The sequence below is a fragment of the Halyomorpha halys genome, unplaced genomic scaffold (genome assembly GCF_000696795.3).
Source record: "Halyomorpha halys isolate HHAL.00 unplaced genomic scaffold, Hhal_1.1 Scaffold51.1, whole genome shotgun sequence".
Classification (NCBI taxonomy): Eukaryota; Metazoa; Arthropoda; class Insecta; order Hemiptera; family Pentatomidae; genus Halyomorpha; species Halyomorpha halys.
The window spans coordinates 2,813,788-2,837,588 of NW_027108122.1; the positions used below are offsets into that span (position 1 = coordinate 2,813,788).

The 23,801-nt window shown below is 27.5% G+C and overlaps 2 protein-coding genes and 1 long non-coding RNA gene across 4 annotated transcripts in view; 2 read left to right on the plus strand and 1 right to left on the minus strand.

Annotated features, from left to right (window-relative positions):
* LOC136795561 (uncharacterized) overlaps positions 1-3,149 on the minus strand; it is a 31,424-nt gene extending 28,275 nt beyond the window's left edge. The window contains exon 1 of the long non-coding RNA XR_010843185.1: positions 2,977-3,149. This is a non-coding gene — a long non-coding RNA (uncharacterized lncRNA). The remainder of the gene's footprint in view (positions 1-2,976) is intronic.
* Positions 3,150-3,482: 333 nt separating this feature from the next.
* On the plus strand, positions 3,483-7,849 carry RpS17 (ribosomal protein S17). Its single transcript, XM_024358687.1, has 4 exons — positions 3,483-3,570; positions 3,807-3,958; positions 6,714-6,885; positions 7,726-7,849. Exons 1-4 carry the CDS (start codon positions 3,568-3,570, stop codon positions 7,792-7,794), a joined length of 396 nt encoding a protein of 131 aa, XP_024214455.1. The 5' UTR covers positions 3,483-3,567; the 3' UTR covers positions 7,795-7,849.
* Positions 7,850-15,484: 7,635 nt separating this feature from the next.
* LOC106691286 (ubiquitin carboxyl-terminal hydrolase 3) overlaps positions 15,485-23,801 on the plus strand; it is a 20,089-nt gene continuing 11,772 nt past the window's right edge. The window contains exons 1-5 of one of the 2 annotated variants that reach the window (XM_014437018.2): positions 15,485-15,600; positions 16,788-16,878; positions 18,209-18,356; positions 18,954-19,127; positions 22,873-23,070. In XM_014437018.2, the coding sequence (XP_014292504.1) occupies positions 16,797-16,878; positions 18,209-18,356; positions 18,954-19,127; positions 22,873-23,070 (602 nt within the window). In that variant the 5' untranslated portion in view covers positions 15,485-15,600; positions 16,788-16,796. Of the gene's footprint in view, positions 15,601-16,534; positions 16,879-18,208; positions 18,357-18,953; positions 19,128-22,872; positions 23,071-23,801 lie in introns of those variants that run through there. The other variant, XM_014437011.3, reaches the window with a different exon arrangement.

The following is a 23,801-nucleotide window of genomic DNA, read 5'->3' on the forward strand; positions in this document are numbered from 1 at the left end:
ATATATATGGATGATTAGCCGTAAGTTAATATAAAGGAAATGATCGTAACTGCGGTCAAGAAAAATGAAAAAATGGTAATATCCATTCATTTATTTATTGCGACGTTTCGACCTACGTTGTAGGTCTTCGTCAGGGATGTTAGATTAGTGTAAACTGATAACTATGTTCATATTGAGGGGTCTCTGTTGACACTCCCACCTAAAAGCTCTGATGAAGACCTATAACTTAGGTCTAAACGTCGGCAGAAAATAAATAAATAGTTATCAGTATTTTTCCTTCCTTCCCGACCGCGGCCCAGACCATCCCATTCATATTTCAAATGCAGATTTTATACTGAAATTTTTATAAAACTAATTTTATGAACAAACACTTAAACTATTAACTTTCATTATACAATTTAACAATGTGATAACTGAAGGAACAACCGTATTTTTGCACGTTCTAAAAAATGAATAAATGCACCAAAGATATTTCTAATGGAAACTTTTTAATTATCTTTAGACCATGGGTAAATTAAATAAAATTCAACAAGTAATGGAACGCAATAAATTGAAATTTCATTTAAATGGGTTGCATAGCAACTCGCATTTAAAAATTATTTACAACAATAAGTTAAGATAATGTGACAGAAGATTAACATTATTTCATTATAAAAATTAGAATATTGAACTTCTCAATAATATTAAAATCAAGGATTGAAGATTTAATGAAAAATCACTAAAAACTTAGGTGAGAACTAATGGAATTGGGTTCATGTACGTCAGTATCAACTAATTCATACTTTTCAATATTTACGTTGGGCTATTGTCATGACACTAAGAGCCACATATTACATGACAATGTTAAATAAACACAGTTGGTGAACCATGAATACATTTCAGATTTCAATATGATGCCCACGGAAAACATCAATAGCAATTAACAAGACTAACATCCCAGTTTGTGATTGGACATACATTCACATTAAAACAAACAAGTTAGTTATCATAATATTTATAACAGCAAACAATTAAATAATTTTACCTTTTAATAACTGGATAATGCACCTTCTGGAATGAATGAAACAACCTTTTATTTTCACAATATTAAACACGAATTTAAGCTACCTTTGAACTTCAATATATTTTATTTACATTTTTGAACAGTTTCTGGGGTTTTATCACCAGTATTTAAATAATATGAAGGTGGTAAAGGACCCAAAAGATTAAAATCAAAAATTTAAAAAAACAAAATAAAAACTTTTACTAAATTATATTTTTTTCAATTAATTTTATCTCTCTCTATATATATATATTTGTTTTTTTTTTGTTTTTTTCTGACAAATAACAGATACTCGATATAGACAGTTCTGTGGAGTTTAGGTTTTTTTTTTAAAGTAAATTTTGTGTTATGAATTGCTAAGTTTTAAATCATAAAGTAAATGAGGAAAATCAAAAGTTATGTTCATCATTGATGAATGTGATATAAATAATGTGCAGTACTGAAGTACTTTATTCACCCAAAAACCACAAATTTATTTAAAACATAAAAAAATATTCTACAAAATCACAAATAAATAGAATAGAAAAATTTCTAGTACATAAATTGATAAAAAAAATATAACATTTTCATTGGGGCTAAATTTATTTTTAAACCAAACCACATGAAATTTCAGAAAAAAAAATATAACAAAGAATAATTTTTTTATCCAACTTCACATTCACAGTAAACTAGTAAAAGTATCACTATTATCACTGACAATAAATTTAACATACTAAGTAATAAGACCAAATGTTATCTAAAGTTTAGAAAAACACTGAGAAAAATTACATGTACAAATTAAATTTATAATTAATTAAAAAATAATTAAGACATTACCACTCAATGTGCTGATGTCAAATTGCTTTTGATTTATAATTTTGAAGAATGATCTGTTAGACAAGCAAGGATACATGGAAAAAAATTACAGGTTGAATTATAGCTTGGTTAATTGAGTTTCTTGAGATTGAAACACTACTATAGGGGGTGCTTCTTTGCAACTAAATAAATGGTAACACATAATTTGGATAAGCAACTACTTAACAACTTTTTCCTGAACATCTGATCATTAAAACATTTGTAACTAAAATGATAGCTAATGTTTATAACTGAAATAAGTTAAGTATTATTATGTTAATGTTATTCTTATGTCTTAATCGATAATAGAAAGTTGATTGTAAGCAAACTGATAATGATGTTTTTGTTCTCCGAATCATTGTTGTTAATTATGTATATATTTTTTTTTAAGCTATGGTTAGTGACTAAGTTTTAAGATTTATGCAAGGTCTCTTTATATATTAATAGGGATAAATAATAAATAACTGAAATGCCAAATTATATACTATTAAAAATGAAAACAAAAACAAATATTTACATTAAAAAATAAGTTCACATAAAAAAAAAAAAAAAAAAAAAAGAGGAAATATATCATAAAAGTGAAATTGGTTTAAATTTAAATAACACACTACTCAATATGTTTTTATTATAAATTTTTAGCTAAGAAAAATAGATTAACACAATATTAAAAAATAAAATAAAGAAATGAAATGTATAACAGTCATCTCCTCATTGATTGCATATAATACAATTAAATTTGTAATAGCAATTAATGAGAACCAATGATAAACAACAAACAAAGCAAAATTAAATAATGCAATGTTTATTTTCAAGCTTTATCACCTTTCTTATCTATTGATTACTAATCAAATATATTTATCCATAAAAATAAAACATCTGGAATTTATCAACAATGATTGTAATACTTTTCAATCATCAAAAACATTATCATGAGGATTGATTAAAAAATAATGAAGAAATCACCTCACAGTAATTAATAGAACAGTACTGGTTTCTAAAGAATATTTGTAAAAGCATTTTAAAGAGATTTAGTAAATGATTCTTTTATTTTCTATGATAATGTTCAAAAATATTGTCAATTGATAAGAAATATAACTCACCAAGAAAGAGATTTTAATTAAAACAATCAACAATTATCGCTATCTTTTTGTCCTCAACAACATATTGGGCTTCTCTCACATTCAAATATTGTTTAAAATCACGCACTAGAGAACTGTAAATAATGCTTTGGTTGACACACTCCTAACCTAGCAGCTTCACAATTCACACTGACTCAATTTTCTTAACAGTCGTATAAGTCAAAATCAGCTGTGTAACAGAGTAGCCAACATAATCCGACTTATCCCAATGAACATATTTAAGATTAACTTAATTCAAAAGTAAACGGGATTTTTCAAAGCTTATAATAGCAGAAAAAATATTATAAATCTGTAAACTTTATTTATTACAAAAACTAAATAAGAAATAACCTGCCCTTTATTTCAGCAATATTGATAGAGTTTTTCGACATTCATTAATCGTATTTACTCATGTAAATTTTATTTTAAAATTAGAAAACAACTAATTATTCCTTTTAAATGAACTAATTTTGGTATCGTAATAATATTATCAAGTCAACAACAGATCTCAGAACCACTGGTGGCAGCCATTCGTGTCTAGTCAGGTTCTTTGGGTATACAGAATACGCCAGCATGGTATGTCTACTTTGAATCTTTATTTATCTTATTTTTACTAACTAATCCATTACATTTGGAAACTATACATTTTTTTAGACAATTCCTCAAACATTTTTATGTTTTTAAAATTTTTCAATTGCCGTTAGCTTATATGTTGTGCTGTTAAATAGTTTCAGTAGCATGGTACATGGAGTAATTAAGTAGTAGTTTTAGTATGTTATTAGGCTTGTAAACGATTTGTTTTATTTTTCCAGGGTCGTGTTAGGACTAAAACAGTCAAAAAAGCTTCCAGAGCTATTATTGAGAAGTATTATACTCGTCTCACATTAGATTTTCACACCAACAAAAGAATATGTGAAGAAATTGCAATCATTCCTACTAAGCCCCTGAGAAACAAGATTGCTGGGTATGTTTTGTTTAATTTATATATGCATTTAATTATTAATATTAGAATCTCATAGGTTAAGTCAACATAAACAACTCAATTGTTTCACCATTAAGTTATGTATTCTTTTTACTCAAATAACCTTTTGTTTTAATATTTCTCTTATGTTACACTGATGTATTCGTAATATTTTTTAATTTACGAAATAGGCACTACGTAGCTCATGAATTGATTGTTTTGATCTCCATGTGTTGATTACTCTTTCTTAGTGATGTTTTCTATAACTAACTACAATGCTGATTATAATTCCCTTTAGTTGACTTTGATTTTTGTTATTTTCTTGTTTTATAGTTTCTGATCTAAACATAGTACAAACTTCATGCCAAAACCAGCTATTAGACACTTGGTATTGGTTGTTTGTTGGCTCGTTACCACTTAGATGGTTTGATGGTTAAGTGACGGTGTTTTAAAGGGAGTTAAATTGTAAATCAACTCTAACCCTGATTGAACTAACTTCACCTCTTCATTTTGTTACTGATTTACAAGAGCTCTACTTAAAAATCAGCTGTTCGAAGGTCTTAACAATTATATGCTTCAACAAATCCCGAAGGTAGTCGATCGTGTCAGTAATTCACTGTAAATGTGGTCAATTTCTTGATCTTTCATATTTTAAGAACATTAGTAGTTTCAAGTCATTTGGTGTCAATTACAATTCTTTGAAATGTGGTAACCTCAAACAGATTCCACTTCTTAATGGTTAGAAGAATGGCAATTCGGTGTTTAACATTGATGATCCTTTTAAATAGTAAAACTATGAATATCATGCTATTTTGCCCCCTTTGTTTACATCAGGTGAAGTATAAAACAAACTCTCAATACAGGATTTGGACTGTGCCTTATGAACTAGTTTACATCACTCGTTAGTACCGTATATGTGTAATATGGTTGTAAATATTCTTTTACTGTATGGCCAAGATAGCAGAGTCAACACAAACCTCCACAACTTACTTGTTGAACTGTTACCAAATGTATATGTTAGGCTTTTGTACAATTTATTTTATAGGAAATGCTTTTGATGAGCTTATATAAGTTTTGATTATATTTACAGAATATAATTTTTGTATGTAACACTCATGGTTAGGGATTGTTGATTGAAATCTGGAACGTCTCACCAGACCTATTAATAAGCAATAAAGACAAACAACTAACAGAATGTTATTTATCTGCAACAGTTATATATATAATATCATCAATACTTTTTTGTCCTAATGCCCAAACAAGTTCCCTCATCGGAAAATTCAAAATTCTCCTAGTAAGAATTTGTACTTGCATGATTTGTTTGAACTTAGTTCTATTATAATTACTGTTGTAATTATATCACAGCTGTTGACTTCAGCTCACTATACTGGCTTTTGTTACTAAGCGTGTTCCTTACATTAGTACCTAATTTTCTGTTTTGTTAAATATTGTTTTTTTTATATACTAAAAAAAAAATTAATATATTTCAAACGTTACTTAATTATATATTAATATAAATATATATGAGGTACTCAGCATTTTGAAAAAGCTTTTCTCATTAAATAATTTATCTAATATAGTGAGTTTTTGTGGGCTTTATATAATAGTCCTACAACAAAGTCATTACGTCGCTATATCCAGAAATAGGAATAGCTACTCTTTGTCAACCTTAATATCAACTCAAGGATCGTAAAAATTGTAGCCATTTCAATGTAATTTTATGGTATAATCTCAAAAATGATCAGTATAAGTAAACGAATCATTTTAGTTTAGAGATTGAGATTTTGGCCGCAAACTTTTGAAGTCACATAGCTATCTTAAAGATTCAACATAGCATGTACGCAGTAAGACCTTCAAACATCTGATTTCTTTGCATACCACCTTTTGAAGAACTATTAGAATCACTTGTCACTAGATATTGTTTTGTTTGGTTCTGAGTGGTAAGGTTTTTAACTTTCTTTGAGAGGAATCCTTATGTGTATCCTTCCCATCTGTGTGATTTGTCTGTTGCTAATATAGTTACTTTTGAAAAGAAATATTGAGTTTAAAAACATTTAAGTTTTTGATCATTCTCCATTATTATTTTATATAGAAATTATACTCAGATAATATTGTCATTAAACTAAGATTTTTAATGCCTTCACAATTTAGTGCTCACCTTCTTCCTTGGGCTGTAATTTTTAAAATGGATGATTGATCCTTTTTAGACTAAATCCTAAAGAATAGCTTTATAAATCATAAATTCCATCATTACTGTAGCTAAGGACCCTCTGCATTGCAAAACCTAATAGTACATGATTGGGAAACCTTTGTGACTTTCTCAAGATCAGAAAGAAGTTTTGCCTATTTTGAAGATACATTATTGTTTCTTATTTTAGCTTAAAGAAAATCTAGTTTTGTTACTGTCTTAATATGTCAAATATTTTAACCTATAGAGGAATTCTGAAAATAGTCCTTTTCTCACATAAATGGGTTACCGCCTACTTTCCTTTTTTTTTTTTTTTTCCCTCAAAAAAAATATAGACCAACAATTAGCTTCTCCTTAGCTCTTTATCTGTTGAAATTTAACACTTTTTTTCACCATATTCGGTTTTTCTTTAAGTCTTGATGATGCTTCTTCTGTCTTCAGGCTTGGTCTCTAACTTGAACTTTAATTTGTTATTTAACTACATATTTATCTAATTTATAAAGCTTAGTAATGTATAGTTTAATGTATTTAATATAGTACTTAATTAGTAAACATTTTGGCTTTTTATAGATTCGTCACACATTTGATGAAACGTCTGAGGCATTCCCAAGTAAGGGGTATTTCCATCAAGTTGCAGGAAGAAGAGAGAGAAAGAAGGGACAACTATGTGCCTGAAGTATCCGCTTTGGAACAAGATGTCATTGAAGTTGATCCTGAATCTCATGGAATGTTGAAGATGCTGGTCAGTATGAAATTTCCGGACAAATTTCACATTTTTAAAATTTGAATCAGTTCATCAGCATGAAGGACTTGGATTCCTTTTTTTTAACTTGAGTAAAATTTATAATTAATTGGAAATAAGTTTGCTTAATTTATATATTGAAGGATCCTGGTTCCGTAAAAGTTATTTTAACAAATACATGTAATTTCAATTTCCATCTTATTCTTCTGATCTACTAAACTTATCTAAAGAAAGTTTATTTGTCAGCAAAGTGTCTGAATTGAAGAAACAACTCTCTTAGAATGGTGGAAGTCAACAATCTCATATATATTGATTGCTACAATAAATATAAAGTACTCTTAAGTGACTTGTTATTTTTTTATTCCGGTGTATCAAAAATCCATGATTTTTATATTAGGATACCAATTTAATTAAATCAGCAGTTGATTTAGTTTCATATTCTCGCTAAAAATTAAAAACAATAAATGGTGAATACCATTTTGTTGTTTAGTGTTCTTTAAATGATAGTTGGGATTAATTATTTGTACATTTTTCATTAATTTATGATATGACTTTCTATTGATGAAGGTCTATAATTTAGTCTGAAAACAATATATAATATTACTTTATATCTGATTGCATATCTAACTAATTGATCTCATCTGCTGTCAACAATACTACCATCTTTCCACTTTTTGATTTTTTTTCCTTATGAATTTTTATCATATAAATATATGAAATTGTGTAATGTAGAAAGTTAATGTGAATACATTATTGGTTATATGTTATTGTCTAACAAAACATCATATTTTTATGTACTGCTAACTTCCCGTGTAATAATTTTATTTATTTATTTTTCAGGAATTCAGCAACATTTCTGGTCTTCAGCTTGTTCATCCCACTAACCAGAATTATGGGCGTCGTCCATAAGTTTTAGTTATTCTTTAATCAATGTTTTATCAATAAAAGTGATTTATACAATCTATCTATCATTGGTGTACTATTGTTCCCATTTTTCTTTCTTGTCTTTGTTACAATCCTGCATATAAATTACTTACATAAAGGAGAAATAGCTGTTTTGATTAGCACAAGATCTTCAAAATTTTATTTGCTATTATTTGAATATATGTCAATTCCATGTTTTTAGTACTATTGCTTAAAAGTTAGTTGTACCTAGAAGCAGGTCTAAACTTATATTACAAGAGCTGGGAAGAAATAAAAGGCAGTTATCTCACCCCAATTTTTGATTACTTTAATGAAAACTATGTATAATTACTAGTCAAAATTGATGAGTCTGCCAAGTGTAGGTAGGGGGAATAAAATATGGTGGCTGTTTCAAAACCTTAAAAAAAAAAGGAGTAGTAGTTTTTATGACATTTGACAAAATAAACTCACAAAATGTTAATTTCTAATTGTTCGTATAAAATGTTGGATATTTGAAAAAATATATCTCCAGATCCATAAGACGTACATATGTCTGCCAACACTCAAAATAAAGGAAATTCAACTTATTATAAAGTAGTTTATGAGGTTTATCTTCTTAGTGGTAATAGTTTTTATGATATTCCCATATGAATGTAAATTTGACAAATGAAAATTTGTCCAAAAACTATAAATCAATTTATTTTAGCAAATTTTATGAAAACTATTACTCCTACGAAGATAAAAACATCATAAACTACTTTATAGCTCATTAAACTAGGTTTAATTTGAGTGCTAATATACATCTGTATATCAAATGTTTTTTGAGATATAGATTTTTCAAAATAAATTCATTAACTACTGATCTTTCAGTATGTCCCATACATTTTTATGAAATATTGCTTTTCAAAAAGCTATATCTTGAGAACTATTTAATGTAAATAACTCTATTAGGGCTCATATTTTAGCAAATTTGCTCTTCTTTAAATGACGTTATCTTGGGTTTTCTTTTGTTGTTCCTACTTTTTAAGATATACAGCTCCGAATGAAAAATTAATTTTTTTATCGCTTTGAAACTATTATTTTATTCCCCCTTCCTATACTTGGGAGACTTATCAATTTTGACAAGTAATCATACATAGTTTTCATTAAAGTAATCAAAAATTGGGGTGAGATAACTGCCTTTTTTCTCCTCTTGGACTCTTGTACTATTATTTCTGTCAATAAATTCAAATTTAAAAATGTTAAAAAGATAACTACTCCTTGTGGTTGTGTTTAGGCCTGATGTGACAGATTATATTTGACAGTTTCTGTTTATTTTTAGACTCGGCCAACTGCAACTGCTCAAGTATTGCAAATAGCTGAAATAGTAACTTAATGTATAAATTAATTTTGGCAAATGACATTTAAACTCATTCTTAGCATCAAAATCATTATAAATTCGTATATAGACACATTAAACCAGCTTCAAATTGAGTCATAATAAGAAATATATTAGTAAAATTAGTTTTAAACAGCACTAAAGGAGTATAAATGTCAAAGATTAATAATATTTCACCAAATGATGTGATTACTCACTAATAATGAACTTGTTGAGGGGGAGGGGATATTGGTATTTGGAAAACGATGAACATAAAGAGTTCAATGAAAAGCTCTTTAAATTCACCATAAAGTAATTCATGATATTTGCCCAAATACATTCACTAAATGTTCCTCGTTATAGGGAAAAACAAGTCTGGTGTTTAAAAAACTATCTTAGGCATGAGGCAAACCTAAAATTTTAGTAAACTAACTCAACTTTAAAAAAGATTCTGTTTTTTTTTCATGTAGCACTTGACAAGATATCAAACACTGAATAAAAATTTTAGTTTTCTTTTTCCAGAATAAAAAGAATTTCCATTGGTGTGCACTTGAAATAATTCAATGTCTATTTCTCAAGGACATATAAGGACTGTTCCTCTTGTTTTGTTTAGTCAAAAATTTAATTATTTTCAAATGTAAATTGCATGTTAGCTGTTGAATAAATAGGGTATTTTCCCTAAAACTATTATTTGGGAGTTTACAGTAACAAAGAATAGTAGGAACTTTTAATGGGTGAACTTAACTTATTGAAATGAAAAACTCAATTATAAAGGGGAAAAATTGAAATATGTTTTTAGGAATAAACCTAACTGCAGAGCACAGGCACTGGAGACTATTGTTAGGTAAAAATAAGTTTTCTATAAAATTCAAAATGACACCTCCGTTCAGATACTCGTTATATATCAAAAATTGTGCAGTTCAATCCTTTGCATAGTTAAGTTACTAGTAACAATTTATGAGCTATGGGCTATAAACTAAAAAACAAACAAACAGGAAATGAAGAACTGTTTACCATTATCTTATTCAGTTTTGCTTCAGAATCTATGGTTATGTACTAATGGTAAATGTTTGTGTACTATTACTTTCAGGTAAAGTAGCAGTTAGACTGGACTTGCAGAATTTAATTATCTTTCAAATGAGCAGTTACAATGTTCCCAGGGATGTATAGTTTTTGAGTTATTGGTGTAATGGATTTTTTTTCCAAAATAATTTTTATTACCACTTTACTACCACAAAAAATATTTTTTCAACTCCAGCCTTATTGCACATATGCAGCCTTTGACGAACTAGCTTTAAAATTTCAACTTCAGAAGAATCTCATGGCAAGGTAACGACCCCATACCCACAGAAGCTTTTCATTAAACAGTTACTACTTCATTCCTATATATCCTAAAGTGTTCCCCAATAAAATACAACTGAATGCAATAGGAGTTTTTTTGAATCAGTTTGGTAGTTCTTGAGATCAGCACGTTCAAACTAAAAAACTTTTTGGAAGATATTGATTGACCGTGTGTAAAGATGAAAGGAATATGGTCCGGGTGCGGTCAAAAAAACTCAAATAGTAGAATATACTATTTTATTGAGCCCAATAAAATAGTATATTCTACTATTTGAGTTTTTTTGACCGCACCCGGACCATATTCCTTTCATAAAAAACTTTTTCATTCCACATAAAGCACTATAGGTAAGTAACACACTGGGTAATGCCAGTTCTTTTCCAGATTTTTAGTTTCTTCCTATTTTTTGCTTTAGATATATTTAAATAAATCTTTTAACAAACTTAGCTTGAATAAATTGTTTTAGTAAAACTTATTTGGTTATAGTTGGAATTCATTAGTAATTAATGATCTTATCCTTGAAAATTACTTCAAAATATCTACAGTGCTTTGACTATTCCTTTGATTAACTAATTTGAAATCAACAGTTTTAGTAATAATGATTGGTTCTCCTCTATAATTTAAAATTATTGTCCTCGAGTGAGGTTGATTTTATGAAATAAGAATTTCTGTATTGAAATACCCGTAACTGACACTGTAGCAATGTTCCCTAAGGTTGTTCATTACTTATCTCAAAACAATTGAGAACATCTATATGTTCAGCAGGCCCAGTTGTGATTAATAATTTAAAATCATAAATTGAGCGATAATTGCTTATCTTCAGCTGAAGTTTTGTTCATTCGTCTTAATTATGATGATTTGATCGATGATTGGATTGATTTCTAACCATTATGAAATATGAAATAAACAAAATTCTATTTTCAAAATAAATTATAAACAATATAAAGATAAATGTTACATAGGTGAAAACCCTCAAAATGTTATGACTATAATTAATCAAAATAAGATAAATATTAAAAGCCTAAAAAATATAGATGCCACAATACAGGCATGATATAGTATAATAAACTGAGTTTACTTATACATTTCCTCTAACTTTATGAAAAATACAATTAAAGGTTCTCTCTTTTAAGAAAATTACAACTTTTCAATTAATTTTCCTAAAATAGAGATCCTTCTATTGTACTTTTTGTGAAGATAGCCCTTAATAGGGCTGAAGATAGATTTGAAAATATTTATAATCAACTTATATAACTATAAAATTAGCAAATATTGACAAAAATAGCCAGTAAACACAATGAAAGGAATTGAAAGTATGCAAATTGACCATAATAAAAAAAACAAGAATAATAACTTAAATGTAACAAAATATTTTTGGAACAAGCTCCTGAAGACCGTCCAAACGTCGGCATTGTTAGTTTATTGATGTAAAATAAAGAATATGAAGAAAGAAGGCTAGTTAATCCCCAAAATATAAAAAAGTAGTAAATTTCAAAATAGACATAAAAATCATCGACCAACACTACGTTGATATTATCAATATTATAGATTTTTTTTAAACAGTCAATAAGAATTTATTTAAATTAAATGAACTGAAGAGCTACCTTTAAAAATGTTATAATTATTAAAGTTAACAAAACGGTTTTAAATAACAAAAAATGTTTTATATTGATGAATGTACTAAAACTGAAAATATGTTAATTTGGTCAAAGGTAAGGTATTTTTTCTTTTTTCCTGAAAAGTTAGAAGAGATGTTGGTTATGATAATTTTATAGGAAGCTATTCAATAGCACAATTAATTTATGGTGTTAGATTTTCCTATAGTTAATTTCCTGTAATAAAATAATATGGGCACAGTTCAAGTAGTTTACACACAGAATGGTTATTATTTAATTTTAGCTAATTATATTTGAACATCTTAGCAAAAATGTGTTTAAAAAAATTAATTTGATGTTAAATATGTAAATTAATAAGTAAATAAAAAAAAATCCCATTTTTGAACAAACTAGTGAATACACTTAGCAATGATGAAAAACTATAAAAGTGATTTTAGATTATAGATTATTGATAGAATGACCATCAGAATTAAGGTAATAAAATAAATAATTTTAACTGTTATTTCAGTATAAATGTTATGTAGAAATAAGTATATATTAGATTAGATTAGAATGTTAAACATGAAAATTCATTTAATAAAGAAATTAAATTCAGAGAGAAGATAATTTCATATTTTCTTACAGAAGATATTAATTGATATAATTTGTATACTGTTATGATCAAAATTGAAGAGAAAAAGATGAGCTAATAATAAAATCATACCTTCTTTTTTTCGCCTCTTTTTGTAAGCCATAGGTAGGGGATTCGACAGCAGTGGTTCCTCAAAGGATTTTGATGAAACTTGTTAAATTATTCTTCTAGAAACTCTAGACCATTTATTCTAGGCAGTTTTCCTTTAAAAAAATGCAGAAAAAAGTAATGTGCGAATCAAATTTCATATTTTTTTTTAAATTATAACATTTGCTTGTATGATGAAGCAAAAACATAAATTTTAGTTGTATTATATTTTATTTTGTAATTTTGTAGTCAATGCCCGATAGTTAACATGTACCGGATATTTACATACATTAACAAATGAAATTAGTTTTTGAAAAAAATTTCAAAATTATAAATAGATATGAATATTCTATTTCAAAATAATCCGCTTTCCTCAAAATAATATATTTGATTTCTTCAGAGCCCCTCCCTAAGAGAGAGATAGCGCCACCCATGGTACTGGAGCTGGTCAGATAATTCCATAATTAAAGTTTTAATTTCTTAAAAATAAAAATATGAATAATCGTTAGACATGTATTATAAAATATCTACTACCATGATATATTTGCACACAAAAATATGTCTCTTTTGGAGAGGGATTTATTCAGTACCAAGGCCTGACCTAAGGATAAGACATTATTGTATTTCTTTTTCAATTTTCTCCTATTTACAATTACGAATAGGATTCACATATAAAGAAAGATTAGTTTTTTTTTAATAGCCTGAAAAGGGTAAGATTACCAACTGCCAAAATTAAATGATAGATCTTCGATTCTAGAGCTCGATGGATCTCGATTGTTCTTATGATCTAGCAATCAGTTCGATTTAAATCTTCATGTAAACATGGTAAAAATTATTCAGAACTTCGTTCAAATTTTAGTGATAAGGCCTAAACCATGATCTCCCTGTCAAGCTGGTCAACTTGAATAAAAAATACAATCCAAAGTGCCAAGACAAAACTTATTTTATTTGAATGAATACGAAATTTACATCTCCATTAATTTTTGCAAATCATAACGTAACATTAAATTACCTGGATAAAATCAAATAAGCAGATAAATAATTAGCGAATGGAACTGCATAAAACGCTGTCACTAAAATTATTCGTATCAATTACTTTCGAATTATAGTGCAAAACTAACGCTATTTTACGCGCTCGCGGCCACTTTTTCGCGCTACTATGCTTGAGATCTACGGTATGTCAGTGTAACCAGATTGTCTCACGAATCACAATATATTTATATTATATTATAATATTATATTAATATTCGTACTTTTTTCTTTTAAACCCTTGTCAATCTAATAAATTACTGGCCAAGGATTATTTCATGACATTATTTTATAGATTATTTCATGACTACTAATTTTTCTCTTCAGAACCCAGAAAGAAGCTAATTTGTTTTTAAAAATTTGGCATTTATGCACCCTCTTTTAAGTGAAAACCCTCTTTATACAGGGTACTATCTATATATTATACAGTCGTGTACCTGGCATTTTATTAATAGTTGGTAGAATTATCAACTATCTGCGCATGCGCAACAGACTTGTCACCTGAAATCTCAGCTTCTTCAAAAGTTTTTTTTTCTGATCCCTCTAAAAAAAAAAAAAAAAAAAAATAAATAGGTTTTATTACGTATGGTTTCATAATTCAATTTGGTTACTACCTTTTTCTACCATTCGTATTTGAAAGTGTACATCGAGATACTTATCTGGTGTTCTAGTGTGTCCGTTCCCAGTGGACTCCATTATAAAAAATTTGGAGGTGAGGGGCCTCCTCTCCTACGCAAAGTAATGTTTTTTTTGTTCTTTATTTTCTAGGCACCCATCTTAATGCTTAAACTAAATTTAATTAAAGGCTCACAATATCTTATGAATAAAATGTACAATCATACCGCTTGCTTAAACAGTGGCACATCTGACAAAAAAATGTTGATTAATTTTTTAATTGAAAGTATTGCAAAGGAAGAATTGTAGACTGAGGTTACTTTTTTTGCTGGGTTCGTACTAAAAATTTTCCCTAAGTTACCATAGCCTTCGGTACAATACGTCAAATACAAAATAAAAAAGAACGTTTTTGTCTGATGTGCCACTATTTAAACAAAGCAGCGATAAGCTTATCTATTTCAAAAAAAGATTTACAGAGATTGGTGCTACTTACTCCGTTGTTACATAGGCGGATTAAGTGGAAATTGGACAAATTGTAAAACATTTTATACCTTTCAACTTCACTTAACGATAATGAAAATGATCAGTAAAGTTCAAATAAATGATTAAACTACCGAATTAATCTGAAAAAATGTTAAATTTATTGTATCTAGTTGTAACTAATTTTTTTTAGAAAGGGGCGACATTTTTATCAGTGTCAGGGGCGGAGTAACTTGTCTTGATCATCGTTTAAATTAATATTGTTAATTTTTTTAATTTACAAGTGAACAATAAGTTTACAATAAATATGAAATTGTTATCTCATTGGAAAGCTTACGCAATTTTATTACAAAATATGTGGTTCTAGAAAAAATAATTGGATACTAAATAAACTACTTTTAAATTATTGTACTATATTGAATGAAGATATGGATCATTTAGAAAATTCAATACTTATTTATATACTCCAATACACCAGTCTTTATTATTTTTTTAAATATGTTTTCCAATAATGGTTTTTTAAGTATGATTGTTTAAAAAAATCGTATGTATAACAAAATTGTTTAAATTACCCAATGCTTCATCTTGGTGGCAGTCCTTCCTGACAAAAACTTTAATTTTCTTCTTGTGGTAGTAAATTATTATTAATCGAAGAAAAGTATGTAATTAACTTAAATTATTTATAGTTATATATCATTGATATATTTTGTTGATATTACTAATTCACTGTACACATTTTAAGTTTTAAACCATGTTAGTACCGATAAGGTTTTATCCATCGCCTATTTTCAGCCTAAATAAAAAAAAAAGCATAATGTGTTGTTGAGTGGAGAAATTTGAGTGTGTTAATTTATATTGTTTTACTGACACAGATACTATGCTCTACTATGCTGCTGATGAGTTTATGCTCTATTGGTTCGTTTATTTTTTCCGTCATTAAAGAAAAAACGTGTTAAATAAGTTGTCGATATCCAGACGGAAACATTCCAACGAATAATTATTAGTATTATTAGCCCATTTATATTCATACCAGAATATATAAAATGCATATTACGTTTGTGCATATATAAATATATGTATTTAATTTGTTTTTTATCGTTTTAATGCTATCTCCTAATGCATTACAAAAAAACATGATGAATGTATTTTTAAGTTGAAGGATATTGACTGTATCACAACAATGAAATGAGATACTTTACCATAGTGCAAAAAATTAACGTAAAATATTTACTTCACATTCATGGTCTTCGACTATTGTTTGTGTGTATTAATTCGTCTCTATGGCTCCCATTGTTAGGGAAAATAAAACAAAGCTAACAAAATTACCATTATACTGAAAAATACTTGAAAATACGAATTTATTTTTATATTTTTAAAAACGAGTTTTTCTAACTTAAAGTAGTACAGAATACAACAAATACGAAATTTTAATGTATTAGTTAAAAATATTTTAATTTTAAAATAGAACTTTTTAAAAAGATTTTCCCCTTATTTCTTTAACGGAATAAGAAAGGTTTCATGTGGTAGCTATGCTAACTGCAACAAAGCTTGCAATCATACTTTAAATATTTTAATTATATCATTATTTCGTTTCGATATTGTCAACTAACGTTACATAAATATTTCTTTATCATTTGTTATTAAGTAGAATATTTAAAAAAGTGCGCCAACGTTTGCTTGGCCATTGCGATTGCGTCAAAACATTACGGCTACTCTCGACTCCCGAGACGTATTCTCATTACGTAGAGGACCGTTTAGGGTTAGGTCGGGTCTTGAGGGCGAGACGTACATTTTCCTTTAATTTTCCAGTGAATTATTTTTGATAATTTGTTGCATTTTTTTTAGAAGTATATCATGGAATGTCCACATGTTAATGAAAATGTTAAAATCGAAGCACCTATTACGCAGAAAGATACAAAGGAATGGTTATGCGCAGGTAAGATCTTGAAATAACGTATTGATTTGAAAAATCTATTTTAATATATTAAGTTAAAAGTGCATGTCCATAATAAATTATACATTTTATACGTTAACTAAATATTTAGCGATGGATAGATGGCATTAGCTTCTTCTTTAAAACTATTGGGAATGAAAGAATAGTTGTCAATCAAGTGTAAGATCGTTGATCTGAACTTATATTCAATAATAACATCTGATCTTCTCGAGCGGTTTTTTTTTGTTAATGAACTGCAAAGCTGTGTTTACTGTTTTAATTTGTTAGTAACCTGCTAAATTTTAACCTCGCTCTAGAGTTCTAATCTTATTGGTGATCAATATCTAACTACTTATCCCTTCCATTTCTGTTTGATTTGGGAAAAAAAATATTAATATAAACCATTTAAATTATTGTTATTTATAGATATTTAAACTGTTACGTTTAAAGTATACAGTCAAGCTCTTTTTAGTTTATTATTTCATTTGTTAAGTATTTTGAGATGGGCCTTTTACTTAATAAATTTTTTATTGCCTATGAACTCCAGTATAATTAATTAGATGAATACTTCATTGATTAATGATTGGACAGTGTATTTGTATTTATCTGTTGTTTACTAGTTATTGAATGTTATTGATTGGATCAAACTCATTATTTTCTGTTTTAAATTTATCTTTTATTTGAAGTTGGCTTAATTTGTTTTGGTTGTATATGATCTATGTATGTGCCCTGATTTAATATTTATAGTACATTAACTTACAAAAATATCTTTTAAATATTTAATAGCAGCTATAAATAATGAATGTACTTTATTTTATTTTAAAATAAAATTGAAGCTTATTTTAAATATGAGAATCATTTATATTTAATAATTTTTTGTCTATTTACTTCCTTTGGATTACTTTAGTGAGATATGTATGATCAAAGTCTTATTATCTCAAGGTTGATATAAAAAAAACCAAGATTTGCAGTAATAAACATTGGTTTAACTTTTCTTTGTATGCTACTTGCATAAACGTTAATAGTTGTACTCGGAATAGAATATCTGACTTAAATTATAAGTGTATTATATATGTATAACAAATTAATTCTATTTGAAATGTAATACAAAGAATGTGGTTTATATTTCTTTAGAACTCTAAAAGTTAGTTACCCTTAAAGTAAAAACACTACAAAAATCGTGTTTAAAATAATATCTGTTATTCTATACTCCTTACATTTGTTTTTCTTAATTGTGTTGATGTTTAGTGCTATAACTTCTATCAAAATATACTTATAACAGATCATCTTAATGAAGTTTTGAAAATTAAAATTTTTATGACTCTTATTATAGAATGTTCAAGTACACAACAGCCATGGATGTGCCTGTATTGTGGTGTAGTTCATTGTGGCAGATATGTAAATAGACATGCATTAGAACATTGGGAAAAACAAGGAAATCACAGCTTATGTTTAGATTGTGTTAATCTCACGGTATATTGGTAGGTACTCATTTACTTATTTTTATGTGATTTTACTTAGTTTTTCAATACTTCATTAATCTTTCAATTCATTATTTAAGCCTGTGTATTAATAACTTTGTTAAAATTTTACATTTTAATTTTCTTTATTTTTCCCTTCAACTTTTGTGATTAAGTCACTTATCCCTTCTGTTCTACTTGAGGGAAAGAATTTTCCATTTTTTTTTTTGTTTTTTTAACTATAATTTATATATGTGTATACAGAACGGCTTTTTACAGGTTTTTTTTTTCATTAATTATATCAATTTGTATGCTAAATGAATCATATTGTTAATTAATTATACATGCATGTTTAACTTAAATTGAACTTGTCATTGAAGCATTATTTGCTCACATAGAAGAAGTTCATTTCAATGTAAAGATTTACTTTCAACCCACATTATAGTTAGTCTCATTATTGACTGTTTTACATTTAGAAATAGGACTATATGCTTTTTTGATTCCTTACCTATGAAAATATCAAATATTTGATAATCCTTTTAATGTTCTTTGTATTATCAAAAAAGTTTTCTTATTTTCCTTTACATGATATCCCTATTTTCCTCTATGTTGTTTCAGCTATTGTTGTCAAGAATATGTCGGAAATGATACTGTCTCAGGTCTTATTAATCAACTCAGAGGTGCCCTATTATCATGGAATGGAGAAAGTGACAGTAAGATTGCAAACGATTCCTGGCAACCAACCACTAATATTCAACAAACACGAAATCTTAGGCCAAGGACTAGAAAGAGGTGATTTTGAAATATATGACTTTAGCTTGGTTGAAAGCACATTTAAGTGAAGATTTATTTATAATTATAACTTAACTCCACCTATGTACTTATTGTTTACTTGTAAATTGTTTAATTGTTGCATGGAAAGGTGAAATACTCATAATAATGGTTTAAACTTGTTTCTAGATGTTTTTGTTTAGTTTTTCTTTGTGATAGACTAGACATAAATTACCAGATGTAGTGGTCTAAAAATTTATCTTAATAATTAAACTGCTCTTTTATGTATATATAAATATATATTTTTAAGTTAACCATTTTAAAATTGAAAATAACCAATAAAAAACAAAGTTCAAAACATGTAAAATCTAATTATTGGTGTTTTTTAAATTGTTATTTTTATAACACAATATAGTAGTAGAAATAAAGAACTTTTAACCAACCGGTAGCTCTGATATGGTGCTGTAATACGACATAATCTCCAAATGCTCAAAAAAGTGACTTAAGCTCTTATGACCGCGCCTCACAGATATAATTGGTTTCATCTCCTCCTATTTTTGTCCTAATCATTAAGTTACCTTGTTATAATGTTATATGTTAGATTTGTCAGTCGAAAACTGTTGGAGTTTAACCGTAGATCCCCTCTAGCCTCTACTCCCACTTCCTATAATGTTATGTCCTAGCTCATTCTGAAACTTCTTGTGTTGAGGTGAGCCTCTTTATTTTTCTTCTATTATCTCTTTTCATTCCTTTACACATCCATCCATCCCCATCTATTATTGCACCATACTTACACCTCATTCACTTCTCCACCCTTTCTTTGTATTTTATCATATTTGTTACTACCTCTACTAAATATTATTTCACTCTGCATTACTCTATTTTTACATTAAAAATTCTATCACTCATTTATTTACTTGTTAGTTTTTAGTATTCTCTTTATTTATATTTATAATTTTTTTAGCTAGCTATGCTGCTCTTTTTTTATATAACTTTTTACACTCTTTTTATTTATATTCTGATTGTTTTATCATATTTATAATGTTTGTATCTAGTCCCCATTTAGCCCTGATGATCCCCCGCAAATTGGGGTGAAATGCTAGTCACCAATAAATTGAACTATTTTCCTGCGATCTATTACTTACGGCTTACTATTTATCGTCCAATTTTTTTAAAATTTTAAAGATTCCTAATAAAACAAAGTTTGTGTGTCAATAATACGTTAGTTTAGGACGACTGAACTACTTTAGAATTTAATTTGATTCCTTTTATAAATTCCAATCTTTCTAAAATATTCTATTTATTTTAACTTCTTCATTATTCACATTATAATATGAAAAAAACTGTAAGAGTGCTTTCTTTAAGTTGTATTATTTAAGTAATCTGAATGATTATATATTGTCCAGTTGATTGGTAATAGTTTTATTTTACTGCATGAAACTTGAATATTCAAAGAATTATATTGAAATGATTTTAGAAATGAAGTGTTAGGTTACTATTTTTTACTAAGTTTTATTATAAAGCTTATTTTAATGTTTATTCCGATTAAAATCATTTACTCTATAAAGTACAATTATAGTCTAACTTGGTAAGAGTGGACATCTTGAATGTTTTAAAAAAAACATGATTGGTAAGTACCACTAACTGTTTTTAAATATCTCCTATTCATTTAGTATGGTATTTTATTTATTTGTTGGTCTTCTAGTTTTTATGCCGTTAGAAGGATATCAGAAAACACTTTTTTTTATGGTTAGGTAAATTGGTAGTTATAAATACGTTTCTCAACTTCTATACAATTGTTCAAATCAAGAATTTATTTATATTCCATGTTATTTTTTATATGCCCCAAAAGCTCCTCAAAGGGAATATGTTCCTCAAACAGATTTGTAAATAGCTAATTACTATTTAGCTTTTAATTTGGAATATCTGTCTAAACAGTAACTTAAATAATTTTTTCTCTAGTATTTGAATTCTGTGTCATTCGCCTATTGAGGGTTTGTCCATTTGTAAAATTTTACAATCTTTCAATGTAAATAAGAGGCTATGTATTTTGCATGGGTAAACTTAGTGTGGGACTTATGTGATCTATTATTTCTTTCCCAAAGTTTGATCTATTAATGTATTTTTATTTATTTTATCATAGTTTTTTTAAAAATTATAATGTTGTATCCAGTTAGGGGTGTCTTTTGTACGAGTCTATACCCCCCTTTCCCTCCCCTGCAATCAACTGTTTAAAAAAAGATGTATCTGTTATATCAACCATATAAGGTCCACCAAGCCAATTTTGTATTAATAAATAAAAATGTATTTTTAAGTTGTGGATATATTTCAAGTGATACCTTCTTTTTTATTTTATTAGAAACTTGAGAAAATGACTGAATATCATAAATAAATTGTTTCTGTATTTTCATCAGAATTTTTCAGATCCTGTTAAATTATGTTTATTTGATTTACTTATGATCGCAAGTAGAATAAAAAGAAAGTTAAACATTAAACAAATCTTAACTTTTTTACTTAATCAGCATGTGTAATTTGTTGGGCTTGATGAAAAATCAATGCATAATTTTTTTTTTTAATGGTAGGATGCATAAAGAAATGTTTTTATGCCTTTTTTCCCATCACTTCCTTAATATTGTTTATATAATTGATTTTTAAGTAATTTCATAGTGTTATCAAAAGAATATATAAAAGTTACCTAATCAGAATGGTTTAATTTCTAAAAGGCTTAAGAATAATTTATAATTCCATTATAAAAATAAACATGTCACCTTTCCATTTTGGTAGTATTCTTGAAAATTAATACTTCATTTCGTATCAAAGTCATAGAAAATGACATTGATATGAAATCAAATATTAATTTTCAACAATGCTACAAAAATGGAAAGGTGACAAGTTTATTTTTATAATGGAGTTATAAATTATTCTTTATATATTTAAAGTCATTTAGGGAATGGGGTTGCTACTAACTTCAAGCATCTGGGTGCAAATCTGGCTGTAACAGTTATTTATTCTGTTACTATAGCCATGAGTTAACCCTGTGGATTAGCGAGCCCTCCGGTCTCTTCCCAGCCTCATAGAGTGGATATTCTTAATATAGGAAAAATCTGGCAGTTAAGCATGGTTATATAAGATCACCTCCTTGTACAACTGTTGTTCTAGTAACAGCACTTCCTTACAATATTTTTTTTTTTGTCAATAGTCATTAATATTAATCCAAAGGTTGTTAAAAAGTTTTTTTATATGTACGCAAGTAGGTGTGTATGTTTCTAATCGTCATAACAACTTCTTTCCTTTGGATGTAATTTCACTTCACAAATTTTATTATAATAAGTGTGAACTTGTGTGAAAATGTGGTATCTTAGTAAATATAATTGAAGGGTTAGTTAAAAAAAAAAAAAAGGAGTAGTAATCTTTATTAATAGTTAGAGATAAGTTTATTGCCATTTTACTCCATTTCTTGAAAACATCTGCAAGAAATGAGACAGATTTTTATACAATAACCTTTAAAAATTATAATTGTCATTTGCTTTATTCTGTTTCCCTGCCTTTTACTGAGATGAGTTTGAATAAATAAATAAATATTAATTTTTGTATTTGTTCCCAGTGATTGAAAACGTCCTTGAGACAGGCTCTCCCCACTCATTATAATATTATTAACTATTTTAATAAGCGAAATGATTAATTTCACTGATAATAAGCAGACTTTTTTTTTTTTCTTGATTTATTTTTCATGGATATATGGTATTATATAAATGTTTTTCTACAGATCTCATTCTAATGACAGTAGTAGTACTGGCAGTTCAGAAAACATACAGTGTAAAACACGGGGTAAAACACGGCGAAAAGGTGAACATGACAACAACCACCGTAAAACACAAAAAAGAGAAAAACTGCAGAAGCGTGTTGTAGGACTGAGGAATTTGGGAAATACTTGTTTTATGAATGCTGTTCTTCAGTCCCTGAGGTAATATTGATTTTTAGTTATTTATTCAGTTTATATTTATGTTTAAAAAAAAAAATAGGAGTTTTTGTTAAAAAAAAAATTACTGTTTTTGTAATCAGGGTGTCTCATGTATTTGGATAATATCTTCAGTATTTTACTTAAGTTTATTGACTCGAAAATAAAAGGGTTTGATTTGTACAGTAGTTAATGCTTCAAGAGTCAAATAAATAAAAAAAAAAAAAAAAAAAAGGGCTGTTATAGTTTTCAGTGAACTAATAAACTTTGCAACAATCAACAGAGGGTATAAAAAATGAACTAGCAACATATCATTCTATTGTTAGGAATAAAAAAAAAACAGTAATATAAATAATAATAATATATTTTTGTTTATATAGAAATTTGAATTAGTATTATGTTCTCTTCTTGAATTTATTATGGCTTACATTCTATAAGGTAATGAGTTAATTCTTGAGGGATTTTTCATGTTCTTTCAACATTGAAAAGCATTCTGGAAAGGTTTTTGAAATGGAAAGGTACAAGAAAAATTGTAGCCACTTTTCTTTTCAACTCCCTACAGTGTAGACATAGTATTAGCTATAACTATAATGTAGCTACATAGAGCTAGCTGTAACTGTAGTGTAGCCATAGTATTAGCTATAACTATAATGTAGCTATATAGAGCTAGCTGTCACTGTAGTGTAGCCATATACTAGCTGTAACTATAGTGTAGCTATACTTGGTGCTATATAATA

Coding starts and splice junctions, on each gene's coding strand:
- RpS17 (XM_024358687.1), top strand. Junction 3,959..6,713: donor CTGAGAAACAAGATTGCTGG/GTATGTTTTGTT, acceptor GGCTTTTTATAG/ATTCGTCACACATTTGATGA. Junction 6,886..7,725: donor ATGGAATGTTGAAGATGCTG/GTCAGTATGAAA, acceptor TTTATTTTTCAG/GAATTCAGCAACATTTCTGG.